Consider the following 23,971-nt stretch of genomic DNA (forward strand, 5'->3'; position numbering starts at 1 on the left):
GTCATCATCAAATGTAAAACAGGTAAATGGTCTGTGCTTCAATCAATAACAGAAAAAATATTGTTGAGTGGAAACAGTTCATTGAACGTCCAGTTTCAAATGATGAGTCAAAGCTTCTCTTTGAGTCGACTAATTTAATGAGAATATTGAAAAGGACTCGAGTCTCAAGTCTCCAGCTCAGATTATTACAGCACCAACCCTGGCAGGATGCAAGTTAAACAGAAAGCAACACATTTACTGACAGAAAAGAAAGCAAACAGCTGTTAAAATGGAGTCAGATAATGAAGACACGATAATATTTGATTCAGTCAGACTTTCACAATAACGAAGGTTTGTTCACACTGAACACAAATGTGGTCTGTAGTGGTTTTGTAGTCCCCGTTTATTCAGCGCCTCTTCCTCTTCACTGGATCAAACCACAGCAGTTAAACCCAGAGGCATCTAGGATCTAATTCGTTTGAAGCTGTAATGGAAATATGTCCTTTAGTGAGTCTTCTGAAATAAAGATTCTAATCCAGACATCTTTTAAGGGTTTTATTCTTTGCAAAGGGTCAGACAAACATACAGAGTGCCAAACAGTCTGAAAAGTGTAAGACAAAAAGCCAGTGAAGGAGCAGGTGACTTTATATTACTCAGAAGAGCGAGGTAGTCGGGACCAGCTGTCCTGAGTCGAAGGCCTATCAAGGTCAGTCAGATAAGAAAACGAGCATCTTTCCCATAGGAAGCTTCACCTAGCTGAAACATGATAAAATATCAAATATACAGTGAGACCTTTGTATATTATAATGGAGCATGCAGGGTGAAACAGTAAACAGAGTAAAATATCAAATTTCCATTACAAAGCGTACCGAGTCCTTCAGACGTTGATCTAAGAACTCAGCAGAAACGTCTTTAGTCTCTTTCCTCCAGTTTCTGTTTTTTCTTGTCTCTCTGTTCATTAGTCAAAGGCAAAGCTGAATTTTGCATTTGAGCTGAAACATTTCAGACTTGAGCAGACACGTCTTCACCTCAGCTGGCGCCATCATTAACGAATCTGCGGCTCTTTGTTTCGACAAGAATTGGCTTTCAGTCTGAACAAACCTCAACAGATTCAAAACCACATTTAGAAAATAACAACAGATCAAAATACACAACTACTCTATATACAGTTAACACATTTCAAATCTGGAGAAAAAATGTAAAGTAACTAAAGAAACAAGAAATTACCTGTTTAAGAGAAACATCATGGGAAGTTGATTTTACTCCAAACTATTTTGATGATGTTTTCAGGACCCCACAAGATTTAATATAATGAAGAGAGTGGACTCTTCAGAAGATACAGCTAATAGATTTGGTCTCTATAGTAATCACTTCTATTGATATTTGCAAGTGAGAAGCTATTTGAGAGAAAAAGTCCACATGAGAACTCTTGGAGACCTGCACCCTTTTTGAGATGCACGGTAAAGACTCACCAGAGCCAAAACCCCAAAAACACAACTGGACACATCTACCAAATACTTCAGGAAATACAACTGTGTACCATACTATACTAAACAAAAACAGAGACATGAGTAAATGATATGTATTGACACAATAAAGTATAAGCAACTCACTTGGCTCTGAAATATGATCACAACGAAGCATCATGAGTGCGTTGGTGGCGTTTAAGGGTACTGCTCTGAGAAAACATTTTCCCACATTGTTCACACCAGTACGGTTTCTCTCCAGTGTGAACACGTAGGTGGATTTTTAGTTCACTTGATGTAATGAATGCCTTCACACATTGGTCACAGCTGTACGGTTTCTCTCCAGTGTGAACACGTAGGTGTGCTTTTAGGTGACATGATGTAGTGAATACTTTCCCACATTGTTCACACCAGTACGGTTTCTCTCCAGTGTGAATACGTCGGTGCCTTTGTAGGTGACTGGATGTAGTGAAAGTTTTCCCACACTGGTCACAACAGTACGGTTTCTCTCCAGTGTGAACACGTTTGTGATATTCTAGGTGACATAATGTAAGGAACGCCTTCCCACACTGGTCACAGCTGTATGGTTTCTCTCCAGTGTGAACACGTAGGTGTGCTTTTAGCTGACATGATGTAGTGAATACTTTCCCACATTGTTCACACCAGTACGGTTTCTCTCCAGTGTGAATACGTCGGTGCCTTTGTAGGTGACCTGCTCGAGTGAAAGTTTTCCCACACTGGTCACAACAGTACGGTTTCTCTCCAGTGTGAACACGTCTGTGAGATTCTAGGTGACCTGCTCGAGTGAAAGATTTCCCACATTGGTCACAGCTGTACGGTTTCTCTCCAGTGTGAAGCATCAGATGTATCTTTAAAGATCCAGATGTTGAGAAGGATTTGCCACAGTGCTGACAGCAGAGACGTTTGAGTGCCTCTCTTCTTCTTCGTTTCTACATCAACAGACAGACATACAGAGAGAAAGACAGTGAGTGAGAGGTCACGGTGAAGCGAGCTATCCAGAAGCAGCTGACACTAATGGCACCAGTGTAAACCTGTTTCATCACAACACCGGAAGTCATTCATGCTGCAACAAAAAGTAGTTATTTTTTAATGCAATTATAATACATCTTGTCAAATCTAATTTTGAGTAATAGTGTGACTTTATACATTTAAGCTGTAATAACATTATTAAGAAGACAAAGATTTGTTCAATCACATGACAATTACCTGGAAGTTTTGACAGGAGCCATAACAGGGGGTGAGAACAGTGAACTTTTATGCTCCAGTCTGTTATTCTACAGCTGCTCTACCAGGTGAACAACTCTATACATACAATAATGACCAAATTACCTTATTAACCACCGTTAAATGTTGTTTAGAAGTGAATGTGAGACACGCTGTATTGTCCTGCATAAGAAATAAGAGTATATGAATGTTGTTTTCACAGTGTCCCATGCTACTTCAGACATGAATAAATCAGTTCAACTTTCAGACTCTCCATTAGAAAAACATACAACATTATAGACACACAACACATCTTAAAATACAACAGCACAAATAAAATATGAATTAAACACTGGCGCTTTTTAAAAACAAAAGACAGATATACAAATTCACGAGGTGACTGGTATTGTACATCACCAGTGTTTCCCATAAGTTCATGTATTTGTGGCGGCTCACCACAATATAAACGCTGACCGCCACAGATTGATTTTCGTTTATCCCCCTCCCCCCCAAGCCTATTTAAAATCGTATTTGATTGCAGAGCGCCGCAGAGCATTCACGCAGCACTTTCACTCATGGAACACCGCTGCACAAATCTGTCCAACACAACGCTGTCAGTGTTGGAGACCCAGCTTAAAAAAGTTAATAGCCAGCATGCAAGGGCCCTAGCAAATAAGGAGAGCTAAGTTAATGTTAGAATGCAGCTGGAGGCTTGCACTCTGTATAGTCAGTAGCTGGCAGTCAATATCGATGCGCGCCAGTCTGAACACAGCCATTTGATATGTGAAGAAGTGCCCCAGGTATTTTGTTTGATTACAAGTATTTAGCACTTGAGCTGACAGATTCCGATAACGAACGAGACTCCGGCATGCTAACTAGTTACGCAGCCCCGGCCAATCTAAATGTTTGTCAGATAAATAATTCAGAGCCAATTTTCAATCTAGCCACAGTCAAGTCTTACAGACAATAAGAACACTAAAAGCTGCCAGAACTAGAGACATATTTGGCATAGATTTGTGCATGCTGAAAGAACCCAGTTCCACATTATTAACACCAGTAACCAAAATTGTCACTCTCTCCATTATTGAGGCAGTATTTCCAAGTGTGTGGAAGTCAACTGCTGTTGTTCCAGTTTTCTCAGTGGACAATTACAGACCTATAAGCATCATACCTACAGTGTCAAAAGTCACAGAGAAACTAATTTCCCAACGAATAATAACACATTTGAATACAACTACATTTTCCCTTCATTCAATGCAATTTGGTTTCAGAACTCAACACTCCACGGAAAATGCTAATTTTGGCCAATTCTGGTGCATTTGCAGCAATGTTAATTAATGTACACTGTCCCTGTCAAATAAATGATTAGATAAAAATCTGGAAAGTTGAGATCCTTATCCCCTTTGTACCACATACCATGACAACACTCTTCTTAGCATTGTATTGCACATCACATTTGACCCCATAATCAAACATATTCAGCAGCTGTTGAAATCCATCACTGCTAGGAGAAACAATAGCCAGCTCATTGGCCTACAAATCATTTAACAGTTAACAGTTGTTAACAATCATACAGCTAGTTCTGCAGCCTTAGTTGTTCTGATAAATCATTCATACATGTTGAAGAGGGCTGGGGAGAGTAACCCCCGTGTCGTATTCATCTACTTGCCTCATACACAAGTCCCACAATACAACCATTCACAGCACAGAGAGCTTCACAATGAGCAATGTCAATACAATTTACATTTGAACACACAATTACACCTTTTGATAAATAAACACCGCTCAAAAGAACGTCTGATTTCCTACAGCACAACAACAGATCTTCACTTGTGAGCTTGGCCCAACCCAGTTTAGCCTTGCAGGCACCATTATCCTCGTTTGTCATCTCAGGAAGACTATCGACAACATAACAAATGGTCAGGGCCGTGCAGACACCTTTGGAAGGGCAGGTGTTCAAAGTATAGAAAGGGCACATGGAACAAGGATTTAAATAGGGCTGTTCTCAAAATATCGATACAGAAACATATTGTTATGTCAATGTTTCCCCTATATACATTCAAGAGCGGTGGTGCGCCGCTGCTGGATTGTGGCCGCCGCTACTAAAAATTCCCACAGTCATTATCATATCAGTGCGCTACTAATTTTCACTCACACGCTGTGCGAGCAAGGTAACACTTCCTCTCCTCGTTCTTCAAACGACATCTGCGTGCACCGTAAGGCGCAAAGCGAGTTTTTGGTGAACGGTGCGGAGGAAAATATTCTGGCACTAAATGTATGTGTTGGCTTCTCAAGACCAAGAAAATTCTGTCTGTTGTTTCCCCAACTGCTGGAAAAATGAAGCCGGTTTGCGCTAAGCTAGCTAACAGCTCCCCTCCCCTCAGACTGTGCAACTGAGCAGGAAATCTTATAGAGTAGGCTGTGTCTTTTGGCTGCAATGTAACTGAACATTAGCTCAATTTATAGAAAGTAACTGGCAGCTGTAATTTATTGATGCCTACTTGTCCAATGTTGAGACCATCAGGTAAAACTTAGAGTAAACTGGTGAAGCCTACAGCTCTGTCCTGTAGCCTAGTCTGAAAAAGTGGTTGTTGGGAAAAGGTGGTGACTGTGGAGGAGCTGAGGTTAGTAAAGCAAATTAGTGATGCAAACTAGTCCTTTTAAGCGAATGAGAAGACGTTACTTTTTGGATTTTAATGTGCAGAAGGGAGCTGGTTTCTCATGTTGCCTATATTTTATATTAATGTCTACAGATAAATGTCAGAAGCTGTAAAATGAAGACACAAAAGGCAAACATGAACGTTTCTATAATGATTCTGAGGTGCTGCGCCATAAATGTAAAATCACCGTGGAGAGCATCATAACCAACCAAATAACTTTCCCCAGATCTAAAGGTTGTACTTCCTTCCCATCTTTCAGTGTTTATTTATTATCTGCTCTGGATTTTCCAACTGCCCAAGGTGGATCAGCAGCAAACAAACTCTCGTCAGCCTGGACCTTGACAGCCAATACCCAGCTCCAGCTTTAAAACACTGTTGACATAACGTACAGGGAACAGTTGCAGTTGACGGGTTGCTGCTGATACTACTGGAGGCGATCTGTGACTACAGATATTAAAACAAACATAGGATATATATTAGCTGATTAAACAATTATGTGACCATGAATAGATGTAAAGATTGTCGAGTGTTTGGGCCTGGCTCACAGCGACTGACCTGCAGAACAGGGCGTCAGTAGTTTTTATCCTCGGTGCATATATTATATTTATTATCAGTATATTCAGTTTTACGTTTATTGGAATTCACTTTCAAGCTATTAAATTCAATTTCAAATTATGCTATTTATTAACGGCAATTAAAAAAAGAGGGGAGCTTTTGTCACGTAAACATGTTTCAGTTATTTTAAATGAGATAATAAGGTATTCCGTCGAATACAAACTTAAAGACGACACCATTTGAAATTTGACATAACCGTAAACTTACAAGATGCTTATTAATTATTCAACTTCATCATTAATTCATATTTTTGTATGTTCTGCTTCAGCCTCATTCTTGCCCTCCTGAATACGTGATGGATTCTAGAAAAGACTAGTGCTCACGAGGAAATATAATGACTCTGCTTCACTTTTCACCAGCATTGTTTCCGCTGCGCGCTCCCGACACAACACGGGCTGCACTGCGCATGCGCCGCGCGGGAAACTCCCGGAACAAAGAAAAGAGAAACGCTCGTGAGTTTTTCTTTCAGCTTCCTCTCTTCAAGATGAAAACAGGAACCACGGAGACACTTTGGAAATCAAACCACGTCAACACAAACCCTGGAGCGGGTTTTCAGGCTCTGATCTCTAACAACAGAATGAACGGATGATACACGGACCCTCGAGACTCTTCCTCGTGTCTTTAGTCTCGTGATGAAGTCATGAACACTGACCTGAACATCGGCGCTATCAGAGCACGAGGCTGCTGTTTGGCTCCTGCGGTCCGGGTTCTGGTTCTCCATCGTCCTGCAGGTCTCCGCTGTGACTGGTGGACCGTGTTGTCCTGGACTGAGTCTGGATTCTGGTCTCGGAGCACTTCAGGCTGAGATACAGGAGCGCTGCGGGATCCCGCGGAGTGTTCTCGCGATGTCTCGCCCCGCCCCCTTAGTTACTGTCGCTAAGGCCGTTTAGAAACATGGCTCCTTGATTTCAGGCAGAAGATGAAGTTTAGTTAGTTGGTTTCCTGAAACCAGCTGATCATATTTGATGTGTATGAGGGAGTGTGCTTCACACAGAGCAGAGTTTTAATGAAGCGCTTGTTATTATCACATCAGAGGCTCATGAAAATATCCTGCTGAAGCTTTTTGTTCATCGTATTTTTACACAAAGAAAGAAATAACTTCATGTATCACATTTAATGTTGAATTTACAGCAGAATCATTAAGAGTTTGTCGTAGACAGCGTTTCACAAAGTTTCTAAAGTGTCCTCTAACTCAACAAGTCACTAAACTGCAGGATTGTTGAAGGGAGTCTGGGACTTTCTCCCCGGGCCACAAAGGAGTAGCTATATTACGGTTACTGTTTAAATGGTGAAATCAGATGAAACAGACAGTTTGTTCACAAACATCTGCTGCTTCTCTCGGCAGCTAAGAGAGTCCAAACACATCATTAACATCACAGTGAAGCTGTTTGTTCACTTAACGGGCCATCGTGTGTTTGTCCAGGTCGGCTCTCTATTCAAATGGGGATCAGCTGCTTGAAAAGGCGACTGATGCGCATTTTCACCTCTCTTCAGGTGATCAGCTTGAATAGGAGGCAGAGAGCTGAACATGTGGACATCAGCTGGCTATTCAGCTGCATTAATGAGCAGCCCAAACAGATGCAAACACAAAGCCACTGAAGGAAAACTGTGTGTTGTGAATGTAGCCTGCAAACCTCTTTAGTCTGCGTTAATACAGAAGAAATTAGAAATATACAAGGTAGTTTATTTGTCTTTATACATTTATATTTACTCATTTGGCAGACGCTTTTATCCAAAGTGACTTACATTTGAGGAACAACATACAAGCATCACCAGAGCATCAACTACAGATCTACAATACATACTAGTAAGAGCTCACAGTACATATCACATCAATGGGGTAGATACCTAGGGAAGGAAGTCTTTTTCTCTTTGTGTCGACTCCTTTAATGAGAACATTGAAAAGGATACGTCCCACCCTTCCTCCAGATAAGTACCTCTCCTAGACTCTTTTCTAACGTGCTTTTATTATCTTTTTATCGAGTTGTCTCCCAAGGACAACGTAGTGAACCTTAATATTTATATACAGAGAACATAGAGACGTTCTGGTGCTGTAGTCCTGAAGAACTGTATTCGAGGCTTCGAGGGTTATGTGCATGTCGTTTTGTATTTCTTGGAGTTTGGTTTATTTTTTTTGATTTGCATGTTTATTTTGTCTGAGTATTTCTGTAGTGTTGATTTGCATTAAACACCCGGCCTCTAGAGTTCTAGGTAAAAATTACAACAAAGAAATAACCTAAGGCGTGTGAGATTTAAAGGAAGGTGTGCTTCCCTAACTGCACCCACTATTGTATCACGCAGGGCCGCCTGACAGTCTCCTGTGCATTGGCGCTGGACGAGCTCAGCCAGCAGAATCACAAGATAACAGGACGGACTGTTTTCAAATGGACTCAGTGTACTGGTGGGGTTGTTCCATGTGGAGTCAGCTCAAGTGTGTCACGATTTCTTATTTTATGTACATTTGAATTGTTCTTAAATAAATTAGGCAGTATGGGGTAAACTGTGTTTGAGACTCGGTGTGTTGATTGAACACTTAAATTGCTTAGAGCACGAACCTTCGGGTGCGTGGTAACCACAAACCCCCCCGTGTCACACAGGAACCATGCTGTGGTTCCTGCTCCCCAGTTATGAAGATTTGCTTATTTTCTTCGTCTTACTCTATGATAAATTGAACATTTTTGTTGATCAAAACAAGCAATTTGATGACATCACCTTGACTTATGTCCACACTGATGTTTATAACATTTTATTTCCAAAGAAATTAAATGAGAAATAACTTATTATTGGACAGTGAGAAAATACTCCTTCGTTGACAAGAAGTAATGTAATTTTTTGGTGGAATAAAAACTAAACTACGTTGTGTTGTGACATTTTTGACATTGTGGGGAAAACCACATAGCCTGGGTTAGTGGTCACATACTCATTATAACATTATATAATAAGGGATATGAGAAAAACAAGATATTTAGAGCTTTTTATTCAACACATTTTTAACATAACTGGTGAGCGTAGTGTGTGTGTGTGTGTGTGTGTAGGGGTGATCCAAGCATCTAATTTAATGTCAGTCATAGTAGTGAGCATAATACTATTTAATAGATCCTGATCATTTGCCTTATACTTTTGCACCAGGTGTAAGAGATTAGATCTGGTTAATCACCTGCCACATTGGGAAAGAGCAGAAATTAAATACAGAGAAGAAATTTAATACATACGTGAATAAACACTTTTATAGACACACGCACATAAAAATCCTTCGTCAGGGCCTACTGATGCCTGTATAGACAGCATGGCGCTCTCATTTTTAGGCATGAACTACAGATCTGCCTTGATGGCCTACATTATGTATCAGGTTTATATATAAAATTAGTATTCACATCCTATACTGATAATGATCTTTTAAATTCTAAATTTTCTTGCACACCAATGCTCTCTGGTTTTCACAGTACTGTACTGATTTGAATTATTTAAAAATCACAGAAATCTACAACAATGTACCATTAATGAACTGAAACTTTATCACATTCTGGATTTTAAAATACAAGACAGTAAAACCTGTGATGTACTATATTGGTGTAGCACAGTCTGAAACGGGTAGTGAGTTAGCCGTGCTCTCTGCTACGTCTCCAAAACAGTCTTTTGATTTAACTAATATATTTCCCTAAGTCTATGTTGGACCGTGACTTTAAATTACCCTTTTTAAACTATGTGTAGTCCTTGGTCCTGCGTGTTCTTTCATGAAGCAATAGGAGAAGATGTTTTTGGTCCCAGTTAATCAGTTTTATTACAAGTAAATGAACAAAGCTTACAGAGCTCTGGGTCGATCTTCCTTTCCCTGACAAACAACAAGCTGTATCAGTTCATGAAGTCTGACTGGCTATCTCTCCCTGACCCAGTATTTTAGTGTACATCGTCATGTCATAAAACAATAAAACAAAAGTGTAGGTCAGTCCATGATTGGCCCAAGTCCTCTGACCCAAATGTTTGTCCTCTGACTCCACGAATCGCCATGCTGTTGCTGGGCAGATTACGAGCGTAGCTCCTGAAATGAGATATCTTGGAGAAGAGATGTTTGTACCACATTCCAAACTACCCCTCACACTGGGTGAGGGGTGTCCTTATCTATCATGCAGAGACCCTCTGTTTCTTCACCTCTCCAAAAAACACACACATCAGGTCTAGTTTAATAAATGATAAACCAACATATAAACTTCTACCTATAAAATAAATCAGAGATCAATATAAGAAAACACAATAATTTTGGTTACCCTGAGTAATACAAAAATTCATATCCCTCATCCCCGCGACCCTGTATGCAGGATAAGCGGTTGACGATGGATGGATGGATAATCCCTCATCTACTATGCATATTTCTAAACATTAATCTGTTAATTATGCAAGAAAGTTAAATTTACCCACAATAAAAAGGTTAAAAAATCTGAAAATTATAAATTTATTTGATCAAAGTTTTCAGACAGCTTTCTGAATGGCCACCAGCAAACATGAACATATGGATACTCACATCTCAGTATTCAATTGGCTTAAAATTACACGAGGAATATAGAAACAAACGCATAAATAGTTTAAGATATCAAATACGACAACACATTTTTTTTTATTTTTTTTTTTTACATAATTTGAACTCAAAGTTGGTGATGTAATGGGTACATAAGCTTAATAGGTACGTTTACCCTATATTGTAGAATAACACAATGTTTGAAATTGCAATAATATTGTATTTCGATTTAAGTATCGTTATCATTTGGTATCGTGGGTCTCTGGTGGTTCACAGCCCTAGTGGTCTCACTGTGTGTGACAACAGCAGGATTTTGGGGAAAGGAGGGGCTGATCAGTGTGTAGACGCAAAATAACATATGGTGCTCAGAATATAAAGTTACTGTTGTCCATAGGTACCGCTAGACCCTGTTTTCATGTGCTATGCCCCAGTAAAATGGTCAAGAACCTGTCATTTTTGGGCTTGTAGGGCTGCACGTCCAGTAAGCATATAAAATGGATACAACAGAATAAAATATCACAATACAAGAATGCAGAACAATAATGTGGGCAAAAATCTTTATAGAAATAAACATTATTTTTAAAGATTATTCAACTGCAAGGAATACATTTTATTTACATAAATATTGTACTTATTTGTCCAATAACATCGTATGTTTAACTTTTGCTGCACTGAGCTGTGGTTACCTTCCAGCTTCTTCTGCTGCGCCATTACTTTATGTTACTGTCATCTTCTTCTTCAAATCACGCATTCTTGTCTGATGAACTTTTACCTACACGAGCCCCTCTCCACGCCACGCCGCTTGATTTGTAGGGCTCCGCGGTCTGTTAGCAACAATGCGTACCTATACGCGCGTGAACAAAATGAAACTTTGTCGGCATTTAGTTACAACTCTGGACTAATGCAAGATGGTAAGCAGTGGATTGACAGTGACTATTAAAATGTTGATTAGCAGGGCAGACTGGGATAATAGGGATAGACACAAGCATCACATATTGGGGTGGTGATGGCAAGACACTTAACCCCTCGTTGCTCCAGAGGCGTGCGACCTCTGACATGTATAGCAATTGTAAGTCGCTTTGGACAAAAGCGTCAGCTAAATGAATAAATGTAAATGTAATATTCAGTCAAATCAAAGTATAAACATATTAAAATAATAATATGAAATATAAATAAATTGATCCCTATAATTTGCAGGGGCTATGCTTAAAGGTTCAGTGTGTGATGTTTCTGGGGATCTATTGACAGAAATGCAATATAAGATCCATAACTATGTTTTCAGTGGTGTTTAATGAGCTCACATAATGAACCGTTATGTTTTATTACCTTAGAATGAGACATTTCGATCTACATAACTGCGGGTCCCTCCATCTATGGACGTCGCTGTATCGTGTCGTCACATTTCTACAGTAGCTGACGACGGACAAACAGCGCTATAGAGCGCGTTTCATCATCACGCTGTTCTTCTTCTGCTAGTATAATTCCGGCAGTGTAGACGCACGTCACTACATTAAATGCGTACGAAGAAGAATAAACAGTCTCTGATTAGTCTTCTGGTTTATTAGAAGTAAGAAAATAAGTGACATTTGGACAAATGAAGGAGAAAATGGGTTATTTAGCACAAGACCCGACAGCCTGTGGATCTTCATGTGAGAAGGCCAGTCGGAGTCGGGGCAGATACAGACGGATGAGGGCAGAAATCATGGATATGATTGGTTTGGATGTTCTCAGATGGAAGGCTCTGATGTGGGACATGTTTTCAAAGCGCAGCTGAAGTTGTCTGTTTTCTGTTGGACAGGTAATCAAGTTGTTGGACTTTAGTGATGCAAAAGAAAGGTGTTGTATGACAGCTTTAGCTTGAAGCTGAACATATTCACAGAAAGACGCGACATCGCGTTTGGCTCTGCCGGTTACATTAGCAAACCAATCGGCTGATGAGTAATTGGCAATAAAACGGTAACGTTAGCTTAGAGCATGGAAGCTCAGATCAGCCAGCTAAACTTTTAGCGTGCTGGTAGAAAAATATGTAAAAGGGAGTCCCTAAGTGTTAAAGGGTTAGAGTCCCTTAGGGTTAGAGTCCCTAAGTAACTAAAGGGGGGATAGAGTGGGAGATGGGGAATCAAAGGAGTAAAATAAGCAAAGGTGGGAGAACTGCCTTTTTTTTTTTCTGTTTAACTTCTAAAACTTTTTCCCTGTTGCTTTTATGTTTTATGTAAAGCAGTTGAATTACCTTGTTGTTGAAATGTGCTATACAAATCAACTTGCCTTGCATTATACTGGACTGTGGTGCAGAAACAGTGAGGCTTACATTTTCCTGTTGTCTGTCAGTGGTCATACTTGATGCACTAGATGTGATAGGATGAGATATTCTTCATTTACTTAGTCCAGATAAGCTAACCCTCCCAAGATGTAACAAAATGTATGATTTCAGTAAAATAATGAGTATGAGACATCATGTAGCACTTCATTTTTTGATGCGGTTGTTTAAAATTTTAAGTTTCTCAATAGAGTAGATGCTGGACCGTTGGCCAGTACGAGCACAGAAAGAGATGTTCAGCCAGCATCAGATACAAGCAGCTCAGACCCTAATGGAACAGTTGCTGCTCCACCAAATGACCCAGCAGATTGGCCCCCAGTCTTATCAGGCTTCGAGGTCTAAATCCGTGCACGGAGGTCCTTTCAAACCAGCACTGGATTTTTCTAGAAGAGGTTTACATTTAGGCTTCTTACAGAGACAGCATGGCGAGGAAGCAGGAGGAAACAGCTTGCTTGTCTCTGACAATTTTCAAAACTAAGTAGCGTGACTGCGCTGGTGGTATTTAAGGCTAGTACCAAAAGAAAACATTTTCCCACATTTTTCACACCTGTACGGTTTCTCTCCAGTGTGAACACGTCTGTGTTCCTTTAGTCCACTTGATGTAGTGAACATTTTCCCACATTGTTCACACCAGTGTGGTTTCTCGCCAGTGTGAACACGGTGGTGTAATTTTAGCTCACCTAGTGATCTGAAAGCTTTCCCACAATGTTCACACCTATACGGTTTCTCACCGGTGTGAACAAGTCTGTGTCTCTTTAGGCCACCTGATGTAGCAAAAATTTTCCCACATTGTTCACAGCTGTACGGTTTCTCTCCAGTGTGAACACGTCTGTGGTCCTTTAGGCCACCTGATCTAGTGAAACTTTTCCCACATTGTTCACACCTGTACGGTTTCTGTCCAGTGTGAACACGTCTGTGGTCCGTTAGGCCACCTGATCTGGTGAAACTTTTCCCACAATGTTCACACCTGTATGGTTTCTCTCCAGTGTGAACACGGTGATGTATTTTTAGCTCACCTAATGAACCGAACGCTTTCCCACAATGTTCACACGTGTGCGGTTTCTCGCCAGTGTGAACACGTCTGTGTTTTAAAAGGTAATCGAATGCAGTGAAACTTTTCCCACACTGCTCACAGCTGTACGGTTTCTCTCCAGTGTGAATACGTCGGTGTTTTTTTAGGGAACTTAATGTAGTGAAAGTTTTTCCACACTGTTCACACCAGTGTGGTTTCTCTCCAGTGTGACCACGTCTGTGTTTCAAAAGGCTATCAAATGCAGTGAAACTTTTCCCACACAGCCCACAGCTGTAAGGTTTCTCTCCAGTGTGAATACGTCGATGTTTTATTAGGGAACTTAATGTAGTGAAAGTTTTTCCACACTGTTTACAGCTGTATGGTTTCTCTCCAGTGTGAACACGTTGGTGGATTTTTAGGTGACCTAATGTTGTGAAAGCTTTCCCACACTGCCCACAGCTGTATGGTTTCTCTCCAGTGTGAAGACGTCGGTGGATTGTTAGTCCAGATGATGTATTGAAAGTTTTCCCACATTGGTCACAGCTGTACGGTTTCTCTCCAGTGTGAAGACGTCGGTGGATTGTTAGTCCAAATGATGTATTGAAAGTTTTCCCACAGTGGTCACAGCTGTACGGTTTCTCTCCAGTGTGAAGATGTCGGTGGATTGTTAGTCCAGATGATATAATGAATGTTTTCCCACATTGGTCACAGCTGTATGGTTTCTCTCCAGTGTGATGTTTCTGATGAATCTTTAAATAGCTTAATGTTGTGAAGGATTTGTCACAGAGCTGACAGCTGTGACGTTTGAGTCCCTCTCTTCCTTTCCGTTTCTAAAGCAACAGAGAGAGAAAGACAATAAGTTAGATGTTACGGTGGAGCGAGCTCTCTAGAAGAAGCCGACACTAATGAGACCAGTGTAAACCTATTTCTATCACAACACCAGAAGTCATTCATGCTGCAATTATTACAAAAATAAAGTAGGGTTTTTTGTGCAACCGTAGTTTACCATTAAATTATCATCCTGTGGCAGCATGTAGAACAGCTCAGCAACAGTGAAGGGAAGACAAGAAGAAGATTAAAGCTGCAAGCAGCGTTGGGCGGGCCCTCGCACTTGTAGCGCGTCCGGGTGTGAGCCGACCGCGTTGCATATTCTGGAGCTCTGCCGGTGCGGCTGTGAATTTGCTATGCGGTTCCGACGCTGCATGAAGGTGTTATATGTCACTTCCTGTGTCCCCTATGTGGAACTACATAGCACTTGCTGCTATAAATATAAAATCGGTATTGGCGTGTAGATGTCTTCGGGGTGGGAGAGTTATCAAGTACGTAAAGTTTTGTGTCATGACGAAGAGTTGATATTTGACGCCACGCCACGCCAAAAATGGCCATAAAATTCAAAATGGCCAACTTCCTGTTGAGTTTAGCATATGTGTTCTTGAGGCTTTTTTTTCAAATTTTTTAGGTGGCGCTAGCGAGTCATTTTGCCACGCCCATGCGCAAAACCCATAAAATATGAAATTTTTCACCACTTCTGAGATGTGTGCAAAATTTGGTGAGTTTGAGTATGTTTAGGCCCCCATAATTTGAGCTTACTTCACAGAAGAAAAAAAAATAACAAAATCTCGCACGGCCCGTGCTCGGGCCCTAAAAAGCAGCGCGACAGGTTCAGGATGGATGATACGTTGCTAAACAGATTATTTCACATGCATTTGCCCGTAAAATAGATACATGCAAACCAGAAAAATTATTTACGATGTGCGAGTAAAAACTGCAACCTACAGTTTTTTGTGCATGAATGGTTATAATTTTTTTGTACTTAGCATAAATTAATTACACACCGATGTAGACCGTTTTTCTTGCACAAGGATTTAATAAATGAAAACAACCTAGCTGGCCAATCACAGCGCAGTATAGGACTAGTTCTAACGGAGGTCTGACACTTTGATGGCTGCGCTCCATTGACTAATGTAACAGACGTCTTTGTCGAACTGTATTTTTTAAAGATCTGGTAGTGTGGAACCATCCATGTAATTTTAGTGTAATTTCATGAAAGAAAACCATTTTTTCCATACAAAAGAATTTCAAAAAATATGGAAGACAACACAAGGGTTAAGATAATTTGATAATTATTACTGTTGTTCGCCTGTTGGAGCAGCATATAAATTCACTGTTCTCACCCGCCATTCTGGCTCCTCTCAAAATGTCCAGGTAATTGTCATGTGATTTGTAAAACAAATCTTTGCTTCACGCTGTCATGTACAACTCCCAACATATTGGCCTCACATGCTTCAAAACAGTCTCAGAAGAGCCTTAAAGGAGACCTATTAAACTGCTCTTCCAGGCATATATTGTAGTTCTGTGACTCCTGTATGGCAGCTATGCATGATTGTTTAATACTGACTCTTCATATAGGGCTTCATTTCAGCTGCTCTGTGAAACAAGCAAATGCTTCCGTCTGTGTTAGGCCCCCCTCTCAAAGCCCACTGTCTTCTTATTGGCCAAGACCTGAAGCATGCTGTTGTTGCTGGGCAGAACAGGCAGACTGAGCCGTTGCTATGCCCAGCTCCGTCTGGCTCCGTATTACGGAGTCGTTGGTAGAAAAAGCAGTTCAAAACAGAGCGTTCAGAACAGGAGAAAATCTGAGGTTTTTGCTCACAGGCATTTCTTTTAAATACTTTAACCTCATTTTTTAAAGCTTTGGCCATTTTTAACATGAACATCCAACATTATAGCATTGCAGATGAAATGTGGAAAAGCATAATATGTTTCCTTTAAGACATAAAACAGGAAGTTGTCGTAACTTTGCTGTACATGCTCAGATCTCTACCAAATTTCACACATTTCATAAGACATCTACAGGTCAAAATTCACCCAACAACCACAATTCAGATTGACATGAAGTGTTCAGAACAGTCTCCTTTTATGTTCGGACGAAAGTGCAGGGCACCAACGGTGTCCTAGCACGAAGTGCAAGGAACCTATTGTTTTTTTCCTGAGATTTTTTTTCCCCCTCCCTGGAGAAGTAATTTTTGAGGGACTTAGGATGCTCAAATCCTCACGAAAATTTGCACACACCTCAGGTCTGGTGGGAAATACAATGTTCTGCAGTGACTGAAATGCGTCATTTTCAGATATTTGAGGCCAATCGGATGCTCAAAGAGCCACAAAACTTTGCTAGGAATGCTCGAAACCTCACAAGACTTGGCATGCACATCAAAAGTGTTTTTCATTGTCGATATGACTTGGGGGCGTGGATGTGGAAAATTGCCTCAAACAATAGATAAAGAGGAGGATAATGTTGAGAGCCTTCATGGAATTCATGTTGACTCCTAAATTAATATTACACAATTGAATGCAACAAAAACTTGACTGAAACATTATTAGAGCATCAACATAAACAGGTGAGTTATGCTATTCTGGAGAATAATACCACGACAAACACCGTGATATAGAGCAAGCAAGAGCAAGTATCGCTAATGTAACCAACGTTAGCTAAGCTGTGGGTTAGCAAACTGTTGCTACAGAGAACAGGACACTGAAATTAGCTTCACAGTTAAAAGGAGTTAAGGGAAACTTACATGGCCGAGCATCACTTATGGTTGTGAAAGCATGGTAGATTTTCAGGTAAACTTACTGCCATCTGAAAACGCACTTTCAAATTAAAAAACCTTTTATTACATTTGTGAAAATGCAAAAAATGTAACTTTTTTCACATCTAGACCACATTGGTCTGTAACCGTGCTGGATTTTCAGGAAAGATGGCCAGCTCTTTTCTGGGAACGTCGGGTAACTTACATAAAGTGCACATATTTAGAGCTATGGTATTAGGTTGATTTGATTGTTAATTGTTGTACTTTTCATAATGCGGTTTCACACATTCTTGTCACATGGTGTGTTTTTTTTACCATCTATTAGCCATCATCCGAGACACATAGAAGGATATTATTATTATTGCTGGGCTATGTTTCTGATTTTATGGGGGAGTGAGTGAGATCACTTTGTTTTGGTCAGGTTGCTACAGATCCTAAAGGTCAGTAAAGGGGTAGATTCAGGCACATTGTAATGGATCAGTATCGACAGAAATAACACTTTTTAAAATCCTATCACTGTACTCTATGTTGTTATGTTCACCTCAGCTTGCTAGCTTCACAGTGCTACTTTCCTTTATCACAGCCTACAGAGCAAGGTTTTTGCTTGTTTATGCAAGTGAAAACTACAATTGTGTGTATGTAGAAAATGATTTGGGCACACTGGTGCATCTGTTGTCTCCCCTGCTCCTCTTCTTCTTCTTCAGTATAATGATCACTCAACTAGTAGCTTCAGCAGATGGATGGGTCTTCATTTCAATTTCAAGAGTCACATTTTTTCATGATAAACATTCATTTGTATCCTAAATTCTTCAAAATTTATGAACTTTATATTTTTCAATCAGGATCTTCAGTTTTGGGATGTAGATGCTTGTGTAAAATAAGGCGTCGAATGTATTAGGCTTTAGCTGCATTACATCAGTGTGCCAGGTAGTCTTGTGCCAATTAGAGATGGGCTATCAAAGATTAAATGGGATGATCAGCGATTGGTTTATCATGCGCCGATATTAACTAATTCACTATCAGAACTAAGATGAAATAAAAACAGTCTCTTGAATCTGCACCCCACTGCAGTGTTTCCAATTCATTGCTTTATTTGTGGCGATACAACACGTCACAATATCAATGCTGACTGCCGCATACTAAATACTATTTACTATGAGTAAAGTTATAATTCATTGTGGAGCTGTGCATAGATTCACTCAGCACCTCCGCTTGCTTGCTCCCTCCTTCCCAAACACATTCGAGGTTAACACACACTCACACCGCCACAGTTACATGGTAATTCTGTGGGAAACACTATCCTGTGCATTTACAGATGTTTCTGGTGGTTTCTCTTAAAGCTAATAAGCCTGAAATTTCACTAGCATGCTGCAACGAACAGATCGCCAATCGGTGATCTCAAATAGCCATGATCAGACGACATGGAAATAGAGAAGATCTGGCTCAGCCAAAAATCTACAGCATATTTGGGACATCCCTAGTCTATAGAGAAAAACAATCATCACAGTCTGCAGCAAAGTGTACATATATACTGTTTGTATTTTAGCTTTTTGTTCTCAATATCAATGATATCAATGTGGAGCAGACTGCATCAAAACCATCATTACGATTCTCTATCTGAACTCATTTTAATCGGCCAGGTTCTGTAAAATGTCCACCGTGTCCGCGCCTTCTAACCCAATACAAGATAGCGTCTCTTCCTGTGTGTTTCTCTGCACATGTAAATTGCGAGCACTGTGTCTTCTAACATGTTTTAACGTGTGAGGCTGTGACAATAGCCGTTTACCGTCTGTGCCACTGTGTATGTAAAAGACACTTAGACTGTGTGTACCGTTAATTGTCAGAAAATCGGATATTGGATGCTGCTCGGACCCCTTTAGGGCCTATTAAGCTGAAAACTGGCCAATTCCAGTCCCCAGCCAATTGATTGGTGCCTCCTCCACATGCGACTCACTGTGACTGTGGATAAGCACCTCATACAGCCCCATTTCTAAAATTGCAAACAATCTCTTTAAGGTTAGTTTGGGCAGGAATCATTCCACCACTCTGAGTCAAGGTGAATGATCCAATGATTACTTTTAGCTACCTCATTAGACTTAGTGCTTGTATAGTTTTCATGCACTTTTACATAATTGCAACAGGTACAGTACTGGTGTTACAGCTGCCTTCATTTGTGGATATATATTCTTTCAAAGAAATAACCATTTCTTTTTTTGAAATAGCAAGCTTTCCTCGTACCCCCTGGTAAATGCAGAAGTACCCCTTGGGTACAAATACCCCTGGTTGGGAATCACTGTTTTGAATAAGTCATAATTCTTACAGGGTCTTGTTATGAAATGCTACATTCATATTTAAAGTATTGTCCATGATTGTGTAGCTGGTCACAGTCATTCATGATTATGAAGGTAAATATGTTGCAAAATGCGAGAGCTTGTGCACCAAAAAACAGAATTTTCCCTTATAGAAAATATTCACCACCCGGGTTATCAATGTGAAGTCACAGAAAAAAATATTCACAAGATTGATATTATCTTGATACATAAATACAAAGACCGCTGCAAACTGGTTTTGTGGCACATTTAAGGCTGAGCCAAGTTGAGCGAGTACATTTGTGAAGTTGCAGAGAAAAATCTGAGAGGTTGTAATCACCAAGTTGTGGCTGTATTGGAAAATGGACATGCAAAAAAAAAAAAAAAAAAAAAAAAAGGAAAAATAATAAATCTTGCATTACAAGTCTGCAGCTGTCTTTGTATTTATGTAAATATCAATCTACACATTGGTGAATATTCTTTCTGACTTCATATTCAGAACACGGGTGTGTGGATTGTTTCTGAGTGAAACTTTCAACAAACAAGTTAAGATGTATTTTCTACAAAGCACTAGTGTTTTATTTTATTTCTATGACTTCAAATTCAGCTCACGTTTGTGAATATTTTCTACAAGTGAAAAATTTTGCATACAGGTTCAGATACAAGTTCTCACACTGTATTCTACAAGTGTTCACATCAAATCTACAAGCTCTCGCAATTTGCACCATATTTACCTTCATACATGATGAGGCAATTTTTTTAGGGCTGACAAAAGTCCACGGTGTCGTGCTGCGGTTCCAAGAGGCAGAACCGTGAAATACCACTGGACTGTTCTCTGGAGTCATCTTATAAATAGGGAGGAGCAGTGGCTTGGTGTATAACGTAGTTTAACTATTTTAATTCTAGTTAATTCTCCACCTTATTTTAGTGTTTCCTCACTACTTGAATCTGCTCTTCCCGTCTCTTTTGCCCACACTCACATACACACCTCCACCTCAGATCTCTCACTGCAAACACACCGGCGTGCCCTGCCTGACGACACCAGATTGAAATTTGAAGCAAAATTTATGTATTGCTATTAAATGTACTTAGGACATAACAGTAAATTGTTTTGTAAACTTACAAGATGCTTCTTAATCATTCAACTTAAACTTTCCATGTTCTGCTCCAGCCTCATTTTTGCCTCCCACTATATTCATTAAGCCTTCATACAAAGTTTATCACTACTAGAGGCCTAATATTCATTGTAGGTTGCTTTCTTTTATTAAATGCTTGTGCAAGAAAAACAATCTACATTGGTCTGTAATTTATTTATGCTAAGTACTAACAAAAATAAACGATTAATTCACAAAAATTACTGTAGGTTGCAGTTTTTACTCGCACATCGTAAATAATTTTTCTAGTTTGCACGTATCTATTTAGGAGCAAATGCATGTGAAATTCTCTGTTTAGCAACACATCATCCGTCCTGAACCCGTCGTGCTGCGTTTCTTCTTCTACTTTAACGGGAGGGTTGAAAGTTATGCACGTTACGGTGGTAGCTACTTAGCTACATGCTAAAAACACTGCAGGTACTCCAAGCACGACTTGACGGCTCCTGACCAATCCCCTAACGCCCACCCCCTAACATATCTACACCAATCACACACAATAAACCTGAAATGAACATGAACAACCAATGAATGCCCCGTATCCGTTACACGATTTTAGATCCCTTGGTACAGCGGGGACCAATTTAAGTGTGACACACAAAAAAACAACACTGATCTGTGCTTGTAAAATGTCCACCGTGTCCGCGTCTTGTAACGTAATACCAGCTTACATCTCTGTGTTGCTTTAATGATAAAATGTGTTGTCCACTATACTTTGGCAGCTGTGAATATATCCGGGCAGCCCGTCCGAATAAAGTACGTGTCGAGAACACTGTATTTAAAGTTAGGGTGAGCTGTAGGCCTATATTTTGTAAATATTACACCTATTTTATTGTCTTTCAACGTCACTGCGTTACTATTTTGGTCCAGTCATGATTGATTGATCATGCCTGCAAGTTAGACTGTTTTAATTAACCCAAGATAGATGATTATGATAATGTTCTGACCATTAAAATGTATTAATATGATACTGCAGTGTCATTATATTGGATTGTGATTGTCCTGGTCAACTACCACTGGTCTATGAGGAGTTTACATGAGATGTGATGTTCTCTCCGTCTCTATTTGGCTCCAACCTTTTGGTAATGCTAAATAATGTATTCATTTATAGTACTGAGGTGTGTGTGTGTAATTTAATCAAAGTTGTAATTGTAAATTTTGGGGCATATTTTCCAAGAGGGTCGATCACTGCTGACAGTAAAGATGTAAGCATGGTGCCATTCCATCCCTGTGAAGTCAAGGTCTTCCTCCAGGATCAGGTTGTCTTTCACTGGACTGATTGTTAGCCTGCATGTACTCCTGTTTTTGTATGGCTGCATGTCCTCCAGCCTGAGTACTCTAAAGGCTTGACCTATGATTTCGAGTTCATTTAGAAATCCTGCTAAATGTGGATGGAGTAAAACTGAAACCACCAAACATTGTCTATAAACTACAAAAGCAGTGTAAGAAAAGTCCTTGCAGATATGTTGAAATTATGCTGTTTTGTTGATAAGATGTTAAGCTGTTATGGCCCTGACTGTGGCCCTGACTGTGGCCCTGACTGTGGCCCTGACATCAGTGCAGCGTCATGTTGGATTCTACAGTTTGCTAAATAAAAAAGACCCTAATGTCCAGATTTCCTCTTACATAACCATGCGTATAATAATAACGCAGGCAGTCTGTTTGTCACTGTGACAAACTCACCAACACACGAGGAAATATAATGACTCCCGACACAACACGGGCTGCACCGCGCATGCGCCGCGCGGAAAACTCCCAGAACAAAGAAAAGAGAAACGCTCGTGAGTTTTTCTTTCAGCTTCCTCTCTTCAAGATGAAAACAGGAACCACGGAGACACTTTGGAAATCAAACCACGTCAACACAAACCCTGGAGCGGGTTTTCAGGCTCTGATCTCTAACAACAGAATGAACGGATGATACACGGACCCTCGAGACTCTTCCTCGTGTCTTTAGTCTCGTGATGAAGTCATGAACACTGACCTGAACATCGGTGCTATCAGAGCACGAGGCTGCTGTTTGGCTCCTGTGGTCCGGGTTCTGGTTCTCCATCGTCCTGCAGGTCTCCGCTGTGACTGGTGGACCGTGTTGTCCTGGACTGAGTCTGGATTCTGGTCTCGGAGCTCTTCAGGCTGCGGGCCTTTCCGGAAGTAGTTCCTCTCCGTTTGCGCGTTCACGCTGAGGGTCCTCATAGACACATATTGAGACAGACGCACTATCGACCGCTACTGACGCGGACGAGCCGTTGGGCCGCCATCTTGAACCGGTCACCCGCTACACTCAGTGTAATCTGTTCGGCAGCGCATTTATTTAATCAAACCTCACTGATTTTCACGTCATACATGTAGCTATGACACAGGATACATGGTTCGGCGTATTTTAATATTCATAGTGAGCTCAACAGTGTAGAATATTCTGATATATGACATAAAGTGACCAGACGTCCGAGATCAAAACTGGGAACATAATCCCCGAAAAGGGGGAAAAAACGGGGACATCTATTTTAAATTAATAATATTACTTCTATACAGTTTTTTCTGTATTTAGCCAGGGTCAGACAGCCAATAACAGGGACTGTCCCTGAAGCCGGGGACGTCTGGTCACCCTATGATATGTGATGTAGGCTATGAAAGGTAAATCACACACCATAAATATGATACTGAAGCAGAAACAGATAGTGATATTTTAATATTTGAACCAATACAATATATGATTAAATCATATTAGTCTACTTGAAGCTTTTTATATTTGTCCCTCTCTGTCACACACACGCTGTACTAACACGTTCTTCTGCATCCATCTCCTCCCAGCTCTTGACATTTAGCAGCCCAACACACTCAGGCACACACGAAAGCTTTGCATGAGCTAAAACCCCTAAAGAGGACTGTTTTGACCCTCTCTGCAGTTCTCAGCACCTTTTACAATAATAATAAAAACATAATACGTTATATTTATATAGCGCTTTACACAGTGCTCAAAGACACTTTACAGAACAGAGAAAATAAGAACAAAGCAACCTTAATATACAAAGATAAGAAGATTAACAAAAAAAGTCTCAGTTCATAACCGGGTGAACACCGGCCGGTACAGTAAACATAGCCTGGCTAGCTGGCTATGTGATATCAAAGATCCTTGCTCCT

General features: G+C 40.3%; 1 protein-coding gene across 1 annotated transcript; it reads right to left on the reverse strand.

Annotated features, from left to right (window-relative positions):
• Positions 1–521: 521 nt before the first annotated feature.
• Positions 522–23,003, reverse strand: LOC119887381 (zinc finger protein 91-like). Its single transcript, XM_038698194.1, has 3 exons — positions 22,815–23,003; positions 13,262–14,616; positions 522–2,300 (listed from the first exon to the last, which is right to left on the reverse strand). The coding sequence occupies exons 1-3, from the start codon at positions 22,881–22,883 to the stop codon at positions 1,610–1,612; spliced, it is 2,115 nt and encodes a 704-aa protein (XP_038554122.1). The 5' UTR covers positions 22,884–23,003; the 3' UTR covers positions 522–1,609.
• Between the last annotated feature and the right edge of the window lie 968 nt (positions 23,004–23,971).

This window comes from Micropterus salmoides, unplaced genomic scaffold (genome assembly GCF_014851395.1).
Source record: "Micropterus salmoides isolate LMB-PRFRI ecotype aquatic unplaced genomic scaffold, ASM1485139v1 Ms_hic_scaffold_4164, whole genome shotgun sequence".
In the NCBI taxonomy this organism is placed as follows: domain Eukaryota; kingdom Metazoa; phylum Chordata; class Actinopteri; order Centrarchiformes; family Centrarchidae; genus Micropterus; species Micropterus salmoides.